The sequence below is a fragment of the Bombina bombina genome, chromosome 2, assembly GCF_027579735.1.
Source record: "Bombina bombina isolate aBomBom1 chromosome 2, aBomBom1.pri, whole genome shotgun sequence".
In the NCBI taxonomy this organism is placed as follows: Eukaryota; Metazoa; Chordata; class Amphibia; order Anura; family Bombinatoridae; genus Bombina; species Bombina bombina.
Genome location: NC_069500.1, coordinates 907540627 through 907555016, shown reverse-complemented (window position 1 = coordinate 907555016; position 14390 = coordinate 907540627). Strand labels below are relative to the sequence as shown.

Genomic DNA, 14390 nt, shown 5'->3' with positions numbered 1-14390 from the left:
TTTTTTATTACAATAATGAAGCAGAGTGTTTTATATCCTTTTAAAGGCATAATATCAGTTTATGACTTTTAAATGCAAAAAATTAGCACAGGGCCAGATTTAGGTAAGGTTGCAGGGTACATTCCATCTACTGTTCTCTCCAACAGAGGTCTCTTATTGGCCACATTGTTTGGCCATCTACCAGAAGTTCCCAAAGCACACATTCTGTTTTTTTCCTGGGAGGCTCAAAAACAATCATGTATGCATAATTTAATAATTAAAAACATTTGTGTTTCTGTAAAATTACTTATTTTATAAGAGCCTTTTTGTAATAGGAGGAAATATTATAGGTTTGCTATGTCAATGTAAAGGACCAGTAAATACAGTAGATTTGCATAATCAACAAATGCATGATAAAAAGACAATACAATAACACTTAGGGGCCGATTTATCAAAGCTTCAACTGATAATATGATGGAATCCGCTTGAATCTTGCGTCATATTCGATGCAAATTGAATCCGCCGTAATTAACAAAGCATCAACATCGTCAAATGTTGAAATGGGTGACGTAATGTACGCTCCCGCGATATCAATCCGACGCAGATTGATGCTTGCGTCATTCCAGATGTTTCGAATTCACATTCGACTCTATTTAACCCTCTTCCCAATTTATCAAACATTCAACAGGTATGCTCGCGTCTTTTCCGCCGCAGCGTACCTATCGTTTAAACCGCCACCCTTGAGGCAGCGAATGCCATAGAAATCAATGGGAGTCTGAAAACCCAGAAAGGTTATGTTAGATGCTGCAAGAGAATGAAACTTATTACATATTTATGTAAATTAAAAAGTTGATTACAATTGTATACTCTTTCTAAATCACACAGACAACAAAGACGCATGTTCAGTATCTAAATAATATTTTAAATAATAATATTATAATCACATGTAATTCCAAGGGATAGATTCATTTCAAAAATAGTTTTAATGACAGGTAATGTCTGTCTGGCAGCAGGACTAGTAGATATAGGGATAAAAATGAAATAAATACATTACATACTATAGCTAACTTCCTTTTTTTGATCAATCCAATTTCACCATGTTTAACACATGTAATACAAGTCCCACTGCATTTCGCACCAAATTGGACGCAATACTTGAACTCCAAAACAACCCACAAACTAGTGAAATTTTCCACCACTTTTGATTGGGAAATGCATAATCACATGATTTATGACATCAGCCAATCTGATTTAAATATACATTATATACTATCACTATCGAATCAAATTGCTCGATACTTGTGTCATTGATCACTCATCAGAACTTGTAAGTGCCATTTATTACATTGTGTATTATACTTTGAAAGTATGTATATGTGAAATTAGTATTAAAGTTAAACATTGATGATGACACAGTGTAATATTTTTTACAATAATTTTAAAAATCGATTGATGTTTGATTCAATATAGTCTTAAAATGATAGCTCAAAGGTATAGTCAACCTAACATTAAACTGTCATGAATCAGATACAGCAGAAATTAAAATCACCTCTTTACTGCCATGATATTTTCAGTGTTTTTCTTCCTTCTCTTGAATTTGAATTTCATTAAGAAATGTCATCTTATATGCCAGCCCATTTTATAACACCTGTGTAGGGGTGGTGTTTAAAACTAATCTGCAATCAGGAAGGTTTACACAGGTGCAGAGAGAAAACTGGCCCAGCTCTTAAAATATCCATTGATTGCAAATAAATACATATGATACCCTGATTACATGTTATATTCGCATATTATTCTTGCTCAGAATAATAATATATTTACACTATATACATATAGTGGTATAAATAAACACAGAGATATGAAAGACAACATTGTTTAGAACAAAATTAAATTTAGGGACATGTAAATATGTTTGGAAAAGATTTTTTACATAACACACACATTATATATATATATATATATATATATATATATATATATATATATATATATATATATATATATAACAATCAGAGAGTAGAGGTACAGCACTATATGATAAATTTTTGTCCAATTTTTAGATAAAGTGCACGGGAGAACAAGGGTCCTGCAATCCCTCCAGGTACAAACAGAGCAACAGAATACTCCCAGCACTGCTTCTTTGGGAAAACATCCTTTATTAAAGTATCAAAGCATAAAATAATGGCGGTGTCTATCAAATTCTTGATGATGATCCCCTTCTATTTTACAAACAGTTCTTGTGCCTCTGATCAGATATCTGAGTATGTGTAAAGATATATGTATAAATTCTAGTGTTAATAATCATTTAAAAAAAACAAAACATGAGATAGTCATATCATGATTTCTAGAAATACAAATACACATTAATTTATGTGAAAATATCATATTAATACAATGAGATATTATTGTTTGTTCAGGTATAAATCTAGCTATTTCTTGGACATTAACAGATGAAAAATAAAAGATTAGCTTTAGAGAAATGTGCTTTTTCGTGGACAGTAATATGGTATAAACCGCGACATTTATTAACAGTCAGATGCTCATTGCTCCGTACTTGATGCGTGTGTTTTTGACAGACTTTTTAATAAATAAGGGCATCGTATGTAGATTCTCGGCAGCAATATCTGGCGAGCGTATTGATTCCAGCGAATGCACCGAGATTGACGCTTTGATAAATCGGCCCCTTAGTTTGAACTTCAAATGAGTAATAGATTTTTTTTCTGACAAATTTCAAAGTTATGTCTATTTCCGCTCCCCTGTATCATGTGACAGCTATCAACCAATCACAAATGCATATACGTATATGCTGTGAATTCTTGCACATGCTCTGTAGGAGCCAGTGTCTCAAAAAGTGTAAATATAAAAAGACTGTGCACATTTTGTTAGTAAATTGGAAAGTTGTTTAAAATTTCTGCTCTATCTGAATCATGTAAGTTTAATTTTGACTTGAGTGTCCCTTTAATATTCAGTGCAGTATATATTCACTCACAGATTTGGTTTACACCCTATGATGCCCTGTACTATTCTTTTCTTTTATTTGATGATATAATCACAAGATCTAAACGTTTACTAAGCAATCGGGTACACAAAGACTAGATGCAGTAAGACTGATCATGTAATCTTATCATCATTATAATACAGAGCACCAAAGAGACGACTACCCATACAAAATAGTATTAAAAAATACAAAATACAGTTAATGATTACAATTTTTTTTGTCAATTAAAATAATAAAGTTCACATACATAAAGTTTAATTAAAGAAACATTGTACTCCATTTTCTATCATTTATACAAAAGATAAAAATGTAAACGCTCTACGTTTTTATTTGGCTGAAAAATGTGAGGTGCAAATTGAAAGTTTTCTTAAATTTAAATTGCAAATAATACAGTGGTATCTGCAGCTAACTGTCTGTCAATACTTGCTGATAGACAGGCATTTCCTTCTAATGCTCATTGCCTAATAAGTACATTTTACAAGTGCTGATAGAAACAACGAAGATTTTCTGTGTATTCGCCAGTGAGCATTATTAGGGATTACGCAAATTGTTTTAGTTTCAAATTTAAAGGACCAGTAAATGCAGTCGAATTGCATCATAAACAAGTGCATAATTAAAAGACAAGGCAATAACACCTACTCTGATTTTGAAATAAGCAGTAGATTTTTTTTCGGGCAAATTTTTTTTTCTCCCATTTTCCGGCCCCCCCCTGTATTATTTGACAGACATCAGCCAATCACAGACTAGTATACAAATACCCTGTGAGCTTGTGCACATGCTCAGTAGGAGATTTTTTTCCCCCAGAAAGTGTGTATATAAAAAGTTGTGCAAAATTTGATAATGGAAGTAAATTGGAAAGTGTCTTAAAACTGCACGCTGTTTCTAAGTCAGAAAAAGTTTATTTTGACTTGAGTGTCCCTTTAACAGCATTTATTTCACATTTAAAGAGACATAAAACCCAAAAAGCGTCTTTCATAATTCATTTTTCTAATTTACTTCTATTAAATTTGCTTTATTCACTTGGTATCTTTTGTTGAAGGAGCGTTAATGCACTACTGGAAGTTATTTAAACACATCAGGCGAGCCAATTAAAAAGACACTTAAGTACTATTTCCCTTTATAAATACAGTTTTGAATATATAATTTAAAGTGCTTTAAAAACAAGTAATAGATGAATATAAAACAGTAGGTTACTGTTTTATAGTCCTGCGATATAATATAATCAATGCAAATATCTTACACATCAATTAGCAGTTGAGATAAATAATTTAACAAACAGTATAGATGTGTTAGACGTGCTTGTTCTTGTTCATAGACTGTAGTTCATCATCTCATCTGCATATCTATTAATTATCAAGGATTATTGCATTCTCCTAGGTTTCTTACACTGCATCTTTCCTTATTTTATTTTGATGAATGCTGATTAGATACCTCAGGGTGTAATGGGAAATACGCTGCTGACAATTTAATATGTATCACAATTGCTGAAGAGAACTGTGTTTATTTTCTCACTAACATATTCATTGCATCTCTTTTAACAATGATGCTGAATATTTTGGCTTCTAGAGTAGAAAATGTTGCAGCAATCTCTAGCAGCTAGTGGGTCAAATGAGAACAATAGACTATTTTTTTTGTTTGTATTATGTTGTACAGAGCTAGCTATACTCCACACTGAGATTGCTTCATTTTCAAGCCAAGCAGACGATTACAATTCTTTAGAAGAACAGTTTTTTTTATACAGGAAACCACTATTAATGCCTGGGATATTATTTGTTGATAAATCATTTGATACGTTTCTCTGAAGGATTGTGATCCACCTCTAAATTATATTTGTCAGTAGTTGTTTTGTTCTTCCACTTTTAACAGTCTATCTGTAAGTGTTGAGATTTGTAACCACTGGCCCAGTTAATGGCAAGATCAGCTACACTGAAATCAAAGGAACTGCTTCTATTTTGCAATGGTTAAAGGGATGCTAAACGCTAAGGGGTAGATTTATCATAGTGTGAGCGGACATGATACAATGTAGCGTATCATGTCTGCTGCACATCGATAAATGCCGACAGCATACTCTGTTGGCATTTATCATTGCACCAGCAGTTCTTGTGAACTGCTTGTGCAATGCCGCCCCCTGCAGATATGCGGACAATCGGCCGCTAGCAGGGGGTGTCAATCAACACGATCATATTCACTGCGCTAGTTCTTATGCCGTGAGACACGGCATGAGAACTAGCGCAGTGAAGGGGTTAAGTCGTGCAGTGATGGGCATCAGATTGTAAATATATATGTATTTGATTTTATATATATATATATATATATATATTTATGTGTTTATATCTGTATATACACATATTAACACATAAATATATATGTATATAATCATATACATATATATTTGCAGGGAACACACAGTTCCCATAGACGTCTATGTAAAGGTACTTTTCAGTGCCGTTTTTTTTAAACCCTCATAACTGCTCTTTGCAGTTTTTTCTTATTACAAAAAATGCTAATTTTTTTTTATTTTATTTTTTTTTTATATAAAAAAAAAGAATATTCTTTATTTTCGGGGTTATTTTGAAAATCAGCCAGAGCTTTGACCTCTAGTCAATTTTTAGAGCACTAATTGCTACCGCAAGCTTAATGGCTGGTTATTCATTGCGCATCTGTAAACGGGCGAATTTGCCAGTTTAAGGGCACATGATAAATTAGCACTCCACTTGTAATCTAGCCCAATATACGTTCCAGATTCCTTCCTCTAATTATGGGTGCCGCAATTTTGGAACCTAGGTTATCCTGCAGGTATCTAACACTAGTTGTTGGACATCAGCACTGGAATGTAAAGACAGACAGATTTCAACATGGCGGTACCCATGGCTAAAGGCCAGTGGTGAACATCCCCAATACTTTTTTTTTTATCAACTGTATTTAGTATTTAATGTCCCTTTAGCTTTCATCAACATAGAAGAATTTTAACTGTAAAAACATTACAAACCAAAATGAATGAAAGCAAAGCAATATATCTGCCTCTACAAAACAGTTTATAGAAAAATAAATCTTTAGAAAAGTTCATGAAAAAAGGCGATCTCTTCAGCTTTAAAGTGATGCTTCACTTGGGAAATTGCGTCTTTTGAGATTCCTCATGCCAAGCCACGGTTTAGGTTAAAATTAAATTCTGGCCACGCCCTCAAGAATGCCCCGGAACATCCACAGATGGCCCTTTCTTCACATCTGTGAGATTGCCAATATAAATTCCATTCTATCCAGCAACGTTACGTTAAAATAATAAAAACAGACCGGCACATATGTAACACGCTTCACGGTTGACGTAATACATATCATGTATTGGGCCGTTTAACATAACTGTATCTGTAAGTGGCAGGAACGGCCAATGGCGATCAGCTAGAAAAGATAGGTGAAATGAGCCTCAATGAATTTCAATCATGTTGTCGCCTAAACGACGACAACCTGATGAGCCTGCATGAATTCTGGCCGCTAACCTTGGGTATATAAAAACCACACTTGTTTCATTAATGTTCCTGACATTTACATTATGTTATGAATCTTGTGATCAATGTCATGTTTTTTTAGTTTCCTTTAATCTCAGGAGGTATAAATTGTACGATGTGGCTGTGGACATATGTAAAACCACGTTAGAATTCCAATATCTCTGTGTTTATTGCCTATTACCAGTGAATTTAGGTTTCCCTTCAGCCACCATTGTTAAAATGTTGTGTAGCTCATGTGTACAACACTCTTCTGATGTTGCGAATGTTATTTGTATGTTTTAGCTTTTGCCTACCCCATGATCACATCATTTTAATACATCACAGAACAACTTAAAGGGACATTAAACACTAAATACATGCTAGATAGAATGATGCATTCAAAGAAAAGATTAGTCCATGACCAACATGTAGATGTATTTTTTAAAGTTTCATTAGTTGTTTAAAAAGTGACAAAATAAGTGCAAAATTTTAGTGTCTATAAAACACTGGGAGCTGCCATGTTGTAACTTGTGTTACCTTCTCTGCTGTGGCCAATTAGGGACAGTTATAAATAGGTCACTAGAGTGTGCAGCCAATGGTTGTGCTGGATTTAACAGTGTGCTGCACTTCCATTTCTAACAGGAACTGAAAAGCTCACAATTTCAGAATGGAATTACAGGCAAAGAGGACAAAATAAATAATTAAAGTATATTGCACAGTTGTTTATATTTACAATTTATCATTTTATTTTACCATCTCAAAGTGTTTAATGTCCCTTTAACAACCTTCTTATTATTGGGACACTCAAGTCAAAATTAAACTTTCATGATTCAGATAGAGCAGCAATTTAAAAAAAAAAATTCCAATATACTTCCATTAACAAAATGTGCACAGTCTTTTTATATTTACACTTGTTGAGTCACCAGCTCCTACTGAGCATGTGCACGAAGTTCACAGAATATACGTATATGCATTTGTGATTGGCTAACTGAAACAAGGTCAGAAAAAGAATCATTACACTAAATGTGTTTCTGATATTTTATTTATTTCGTTTTGCAATTAGAGTTCACTGTGCAGCGTTATCTATCTCTTATCTTCATACTGTTCCAACAATAGTTCCATGTGTTGCTCTTCAATAGGTGAGAGATTCTGCGCAGTCATTTCTGACTGTACACGTCCCCCTCTATGTGTCCTATATATATGTCACTGCACCAAGAGGATGGGCGTCTTTGGAGCATCACACTGAAATGGAATTCTCATTCTTCTACGACACTGTGCTATGGAGAACTGGTACGTTTTTGTAATGTTTGTTAGAAAAGACCATTTCTTTTTGTATATGTATAATATCAGTTGTCTGGTAAATGCGGCGGCATTTCAAAGGATTAGCACAAAAATAGTTTTTAATGCATTTGGATCTGTATAGTGTTAGCAACATTTGCATAGTTTTGCAGTTGAGGGGTACAATCCTTGGCTCTAGATAAATACATTTTTATTTTAGTTATTTATTTAATTATTTATTTTTTAAAGGATATTCCACATAAATAAGGTTTTCTTAAAGGGACATTAAACACTAAATACATGCTAGATAGAATGATGCATTCAAAGAAAAGATCAGTCCATGTATTTTTTAAAGTTTTAGTGTCTATAAAACACTGGGAGCTGCCATGTTGTAACTTGTGTTACCTTCTCTGCTGTGGCCAATTAGGGACAGTTATACATAGGTCATTAGAGTGTGCAGCCAATAGTTGTGCTGGATTTAACAGTGTTCTGCACTTCCATTTCTAACAGGAACTGAAAAGCTCACAATTTACAGGCAAAGAGGACAAAATAAATAATGAAAGTATATTGCAGAGTTGTTTTATATATACAATTTATCATTTTATATTACCATCTCAAAGAGTTTAATGTCCCTTTAAGGCTTCATTCTACCTATTTTACACTGCAGGTATTCAGACGGACAGCGTTCTCTCCGCCAGGTTACAGATCATCAGAATATACATCCGTGAGGATGGTCGGCTTGTCATTGAATTTAAAACCCATGCTAAATTTAGAGGTAACTGTTTTTTTTCTGTTCAGGTAAAAATGACAGGGACACTACAGTCACAATTATTCGTTCATGATTTAAACTGAGCATTGAATATTAAACAACGTTCCTACGTACTTTTATTTGTTTGCTTAGTTCTCTTAGCCCTGGAGAAGCAATGCCCTACTAAGAGCTAGATGAACATATCTGGTGAACCAATAGCAAGAGGCATACGTACACTAATCACCAACTAGCTCCCAGCTTCTGAGCCCACCTAGTCATGCTTTTCAACAAATGATATCAAGAGAACTAAGCAACTTTGATTATATAAGTAAATTGGAAAGTTGTTTAAAATGGCATGCTGTATCCAAATCATGAACATTTCATTTTTACTTTACTGTCCCTTTAAAGGGACAGAAAAGTCAAACTTAAACTTTAATGATTCCGCTAGAAAGCGCAATTCTAAACAACATTCCCATTTACTTTTTTTATCAAATTTGCTTTGTTCTCTTGGTTTACTTTGTTGAAAAGCATATGTACATATGCTTAGCAGCAGCAATGCTGCGGCTGATTGGTGGCTACACACATTTCTCTCTTGTTATTGGCTCACCAGATGTTTTCAGATAGCTTTCAGCAGTGCATTGTTTCTCCTTCAACATAGGATTCCAAGAGAATGAAACTAATTTGATAATAGAAGTAATTTGGAAAATGGTTGCATATTGTGTGCTCGATGTGAATCATGAAATCATTTTTTTGGGGTTTCATGTCCCTTTACAGAACATAAGGATTCTGTGAATCTGTCTTTCTACTGAATCCCATCATTCCTTGCAATCTGTTTTAATGTACAATTGTTGCTAACGATAAGATTTAATTATATATTTATGTAAATATAAAATCACAATAGCAATGAGCAGTGCTAACACTAATGCAACATAAATTAAAAACAATCAAAAGTGCTATAAAGAAATAAATAAAAGATTAAAGAATTGAGAAAAATTATAGTCGCTACGTCAGTCAATGTTTTTCTAGATTAGATGTTGCACCAATGTTTTCACACCTTATATAACATACATACTGTATATTCAGTAGAAAGAGAGACCAAAGTAAAATACACATTAGTAACGTGAAGGTTACAAATCTTACTTGTGATCCTGTAGCTGAGTCCTTCGTCGGTCTCAAAAATGTATGCTTGGTTGGGCACCAAAAAACATAGGAAAGAGCTGTCTAATATATATAGATATATATATAGATATATAGATATATATACACCTTACTTTTTATTTTTTGTAAGTGTGTATATATAGATATATTATTATCAGTGGAGCTACCACTTTACACAAATATTGCTAGTAAAAATACAAATACATTTCTTACTAATGAACTGTTTGGGGTGTTTTTATATTCCCCTTGTTTATTTTTGAGGTGGTGAATATGGAGAAATAATACTCTAAAGGCTACAAAATTCATAATATGTGATATCAATTCTGTTCATGTAGAAACCCCCATTATACATGGCATTGTCATCTCTTGTTTTTTTATAGCAGTATTTGTGTGTTTATTCCATAGGTCAGTTTGTTATGGAGCACCACACTCTTCCAGATGTGAAATCTCATATAATGGCTCCAGATCACTTAGGAGGGATTGAGTTTGACCTTCAGCCCTTGTGGAGCGCACAGACCTTTGATTCTCCATATCAGCTTTGGAGGGCAACCAGCTCCTACAGCAGGTACATTCATCTATTCAATTATTGAACCAACTATGAATGCAAGAATTACCTCACATTTAGTGTTATAGCTTCCATATGTATTGTTACACCCTTAATAGTGTGCTGCAAACTGTACTAGTAATACTAGAAAATACATACTTTGAATTTCAGGAATTATATGTTGAGTGTTGCTACTACTTAAAAATGATTGCCCTCCCCACTGAAACCACTAGGGGGCACATGCAATTCACTGTAAAACGTGATCTACTTTATCTAGCTATCATCTATCTATCATGTATGTATTATCTTTCTATCATCTATGCATCTATCTATCTAAAATGTATCTATTATCTATCTAGCTATAATTATATAATTGATCTATTATCTATCTATCTATTACTACTCACGTAGATAGATAGATAGTATATAGATAGATAGATAGATAGATAGAGTATATAGATAGATGGATATATATTGATACATAGACATCCATCTGGACAGTTTGGGGTATTATATTGCAGACTTATTTAAAAACTATTTTATATTCTATATAGTGCAGGTATGAACATAAAATGCATTTCATCTCATTCTAGGAAGGATTATTCAGGAGAGTATACCATCTATCTGATCCCTTGTACGGTTCAGCCAACTCAGCCATGGACTGACCCCGGAGATAAACCTCTTGCCTGCACAGCACATGCTCCAGAAAGGTAAACCATGATGTGTAGCATTTAATTTATCTTGTTTTCTTTTGTTTTCTTTCAGTTAAAGAAAAACAATAACCACAACAATGTAAAATTACTGTTCATTTATAAATTTGGAAAGCACATGCGCTACAATTTAGAGCGATTTCTCTATCATGCATATGAAATAATAGCATTTAAATGTGTAAAAACAAAATTTATGCTTACCTGATAAATTTCTTTCTTTCCGGACATGGAGAGTCCATGACGTCGTTCCAATTACTAGTGGGATATTCAATTCCTGGCCAGCAGGAGGAGGCAAAGAGCACCCCAGCAAAAGCTGTTAAGTGTAACTGCCTTACCTATAACCCCAAGTCATTCATCCGAAGGAAATGGGAAAGGAAGAAACACAAGGGTGAAAAGGTGCCTGAGGTTTACTCAAAAAAACTGCTGAATTATAAATAAAAAAGAGGGCGGGTCGTGGACTCTCCATGTTTGGAAAGAAATAAATTTATCAGGTAAGCATAAATGTTGTTTTCTTTCTTATGACATGAGTGTCCACGACGTCATTCCAATTACTAGTGGGAACCAATACCCAAACTAGAGGACACAGAATAAATAGGGAGGGCGAAAAAAGGCAGGAGGACCAAAACAGAAGGCACAACTGCTTGAAGAACCTTTCTCCCAAAATAAGCCTTGGCCGAGGCAAAAGTATCAAATTTGGAAAAAGTATGCAGAGAGGACCATGTTGCCGCCTTGCAAATCTGTTTCACAGAAGCTTCTTTTTTGAAAGCCCAAGACGAGGAGACAGCCCTAGTGGAATGAGCCGTAATTCTCTCAGGAGGCTGCTGTCCAGCAGTCTCATAAGCCAAACGAATAAAACTTCTCAACCAGAGAGACCGAGAAGTAGAAGTGGCCTTCTGACCCTTACGCTTTCCAGAGAAAACAACAAACAGGGCAGAAGATTGCAGAAAATCCTTAGTAGCTTGTAAGTAAAATTTTAGAGCCCGCACAACATCTAAGTTATGCAAAAGACGTTAATGTTTCAATCTGACACCACCTTAGGGAGAAAAACCAATTTAGTACGAAGGACCGCCTTATCAGCATGAAAAATAAGGTACGGGGAATCACACTGCAAAGCTAAAAGTTCAGACACTCTGCGAAATAGCAACCAGAAACAAAACTTTCCAGGATAATAATTTTATATCAACAACATGCATTGGCTCAAACGGAGCCTGCTGTAAAACTTTAAGAACTAAATTAAGGCACGGGGGAGCCACAGGTTTAAACACAGGCCTGATTCTAACCAGGGCCTGTACAAAAGCTTGAACATCTGGTAAATCTGCCAGACATTTGTGCAAAAGGATAGATAATGCAGAAATATGAGCCTTTAGGGTTCTGGCCAATAAACCCTTCTCCAGGCCATCCTGAAGAAAAGACAAAATCCGGGGAATCCTCACCCGGCTCCAGGAGAACCCCTTAGATTTGCACCAATAAAGATATTTACACCATGGGGCCTATCTATCAAGCTCCGAAAGGAGCTTGACGGCCCGTGTTTCTGGCGAGTCTTCAGACTCGCCAGAAACAAAAGTTATGGAGCAGCGGTCACAAAGACCGCTGCTCCATAACCCTGTCCACCTGCTCTGATCAGGCGGACAGGAAACGCAACAATTCAACCCGATCGAGTACGATCGGGTTGATTGACACCCCCTGCTGGCGGCCCATTGGCCGCGAGTCTGCAGGGGGCGGGGTTGCACCAGCAGCTCTTGTGAGCTGCTGGTGCAATGTTAAATGCGGAGAGCGTATTGCTCTCCGCATTCAGCGATGTTTTGCGGACCTGATCCGCACTGTCGGATCAGGTCGGCAAGACATTTCTTAAATAGGCCTTCATATCTTATGGTAAATGTTGCGAGTAACAGGTTTTCGAGCCTGAATCATAGTTTCAATGACTGCTTCAGAAAAACCATGTCTAGACAGAATTAGGCGTTCAATCTCCAAGCAGTCAGCTTCAGAGAATCTAGGTTTGGATGGAGGAAAGGACCCTGAATTAGGTCCTTCCTCTGAGGTAACCTCCAAGGAGGTAGAGATGACATCCTCACCAGATCCGCAAACCATATCCTGCGAGGCCATGTAGGAGCTATTAGGATCACCAATGCTCTCTCCTGTTTGATACGAGCAATGACTCGTGGAAGGAGAGCAAACGGAGGAAACAGATATGCCAGAGAAAACCTCCAAGGAACCGCTAGAGCATCTATCAGAGCAGTCTGAGGATATTTTTACCTTTAACCGTACTTTGGAACCTTGGCGTTTTGGCGGGTCGCCATTAGATCCAACTCAGGAACCCCCCATTTGAGGGTTATCTTAGCGAACACTTACGGATGAAGGGCCCACTCCCCGGGATGAAAAGTCTGTCTACTCAGAAAATCTGCCTCCCAGTTGTCCACTCCTGGAATGTGGATGGCAGATAGAAGACAATCGTGGGCTTCCGCCCACTGCAGAATGTGAGTCACCTCCTTCATGGCTAAGGAACTCTGAGTCCCCCACTGGTGGTTGATGTAAGCCACTGAGGTGATGTTGTCTGACTGGATTTTGATAAACCGGACTAAAGACAGTTGAGGCCACGCTGATAGGGTATTGAAGATAGCTCTCAACTCCAAGATGTTTATGGGAAGAGAGGACTCTTCCCGAGTCCACAGGCACTGAGCCTTCAAAGGACCCCAGACAGCTCCCCAACCTGACAGGTTGGCGTCCGTAGTCACAATCTCCCAGGAAGGTCTCAGAAAGCAACACGAGACGGATGTTCCTATGACACCCAGCATGAGAGAGAGTCTTGTTAGAGGGTCCACATTTATCCTCTGTGATAAATCCGAATGGTCTACGTTCCATTGACGGAGCATGCAAAGCGTTCGTAGATGGAACTGAGCAAAACGAATGATGTCCATGGATGCCACCATCAAACCAATCACCTCCATGCATTGAGCCACAGATGGACAAAACGCAGACTGGAGAGAAAGGCAGGAAGCAATAATTTTGGATTTTCTGACCTCTGTCAGGAAAATTTTCATGGACAGGGAATCTATTATTGTCCCTAGAAAACACACTTTGGTAGATGGAATTAGGGAACTCTTTTCCAAATTCACCTTCCACCCGTGGGAACGAAGAAAAGACAATAGCATCTCTGTATGAGATTGGGCTAGTAGAAAAGATGACGCCTGGACCAAGATGTTGTCTAGATAAGGCGCCACAGCAATTCCCTGGGATCTGATCACTGCCAATAACGCCCCCAGAACCTTTGTGAATATACTGAGAGCCGTGGCCAGACCAAACGGAAGTGCAACAAATTGGAAATGCTTGTCTAGAAAGGCAAACCTCAGAAACTGGTGGTGTTCCCTGTGAATAGGAACATGAAGGTATGCGTGATTGGATCAGCCAATAGGATTGAACTTCAATCCTATTGGCTGATTGCATCAGCCAATAGGATTTTTTCTACCTTAATTCCGATTGTCTGATAGAATTCTAT

General features: G+C 36.4%; 1 protein-coding gene across 1 annotated transcript in view; it reads left to right on the top strand.

Moving 5' to 3' along the window:
- The window catches only part of FRAS1 (Fraser extracellular matrix complex subunit 1), an 868578-nt gene that overhangs the window by 845055 nt on the left and 9133 nt on the right, over positions 1–14390 (top strand). Inside the window, 4 exon segments of the mRNA XM_053703296.1 lie at positions 7599–7749; positions 8405–8512; positions 10049–10208; positions 10781–10897. Of these exon segments, the coding sequence (XP_053559271.1) occupies positions 7599–7749; positions 8405–8512; positions 10049–10208; positions 10781–10897 (536 nt within the window).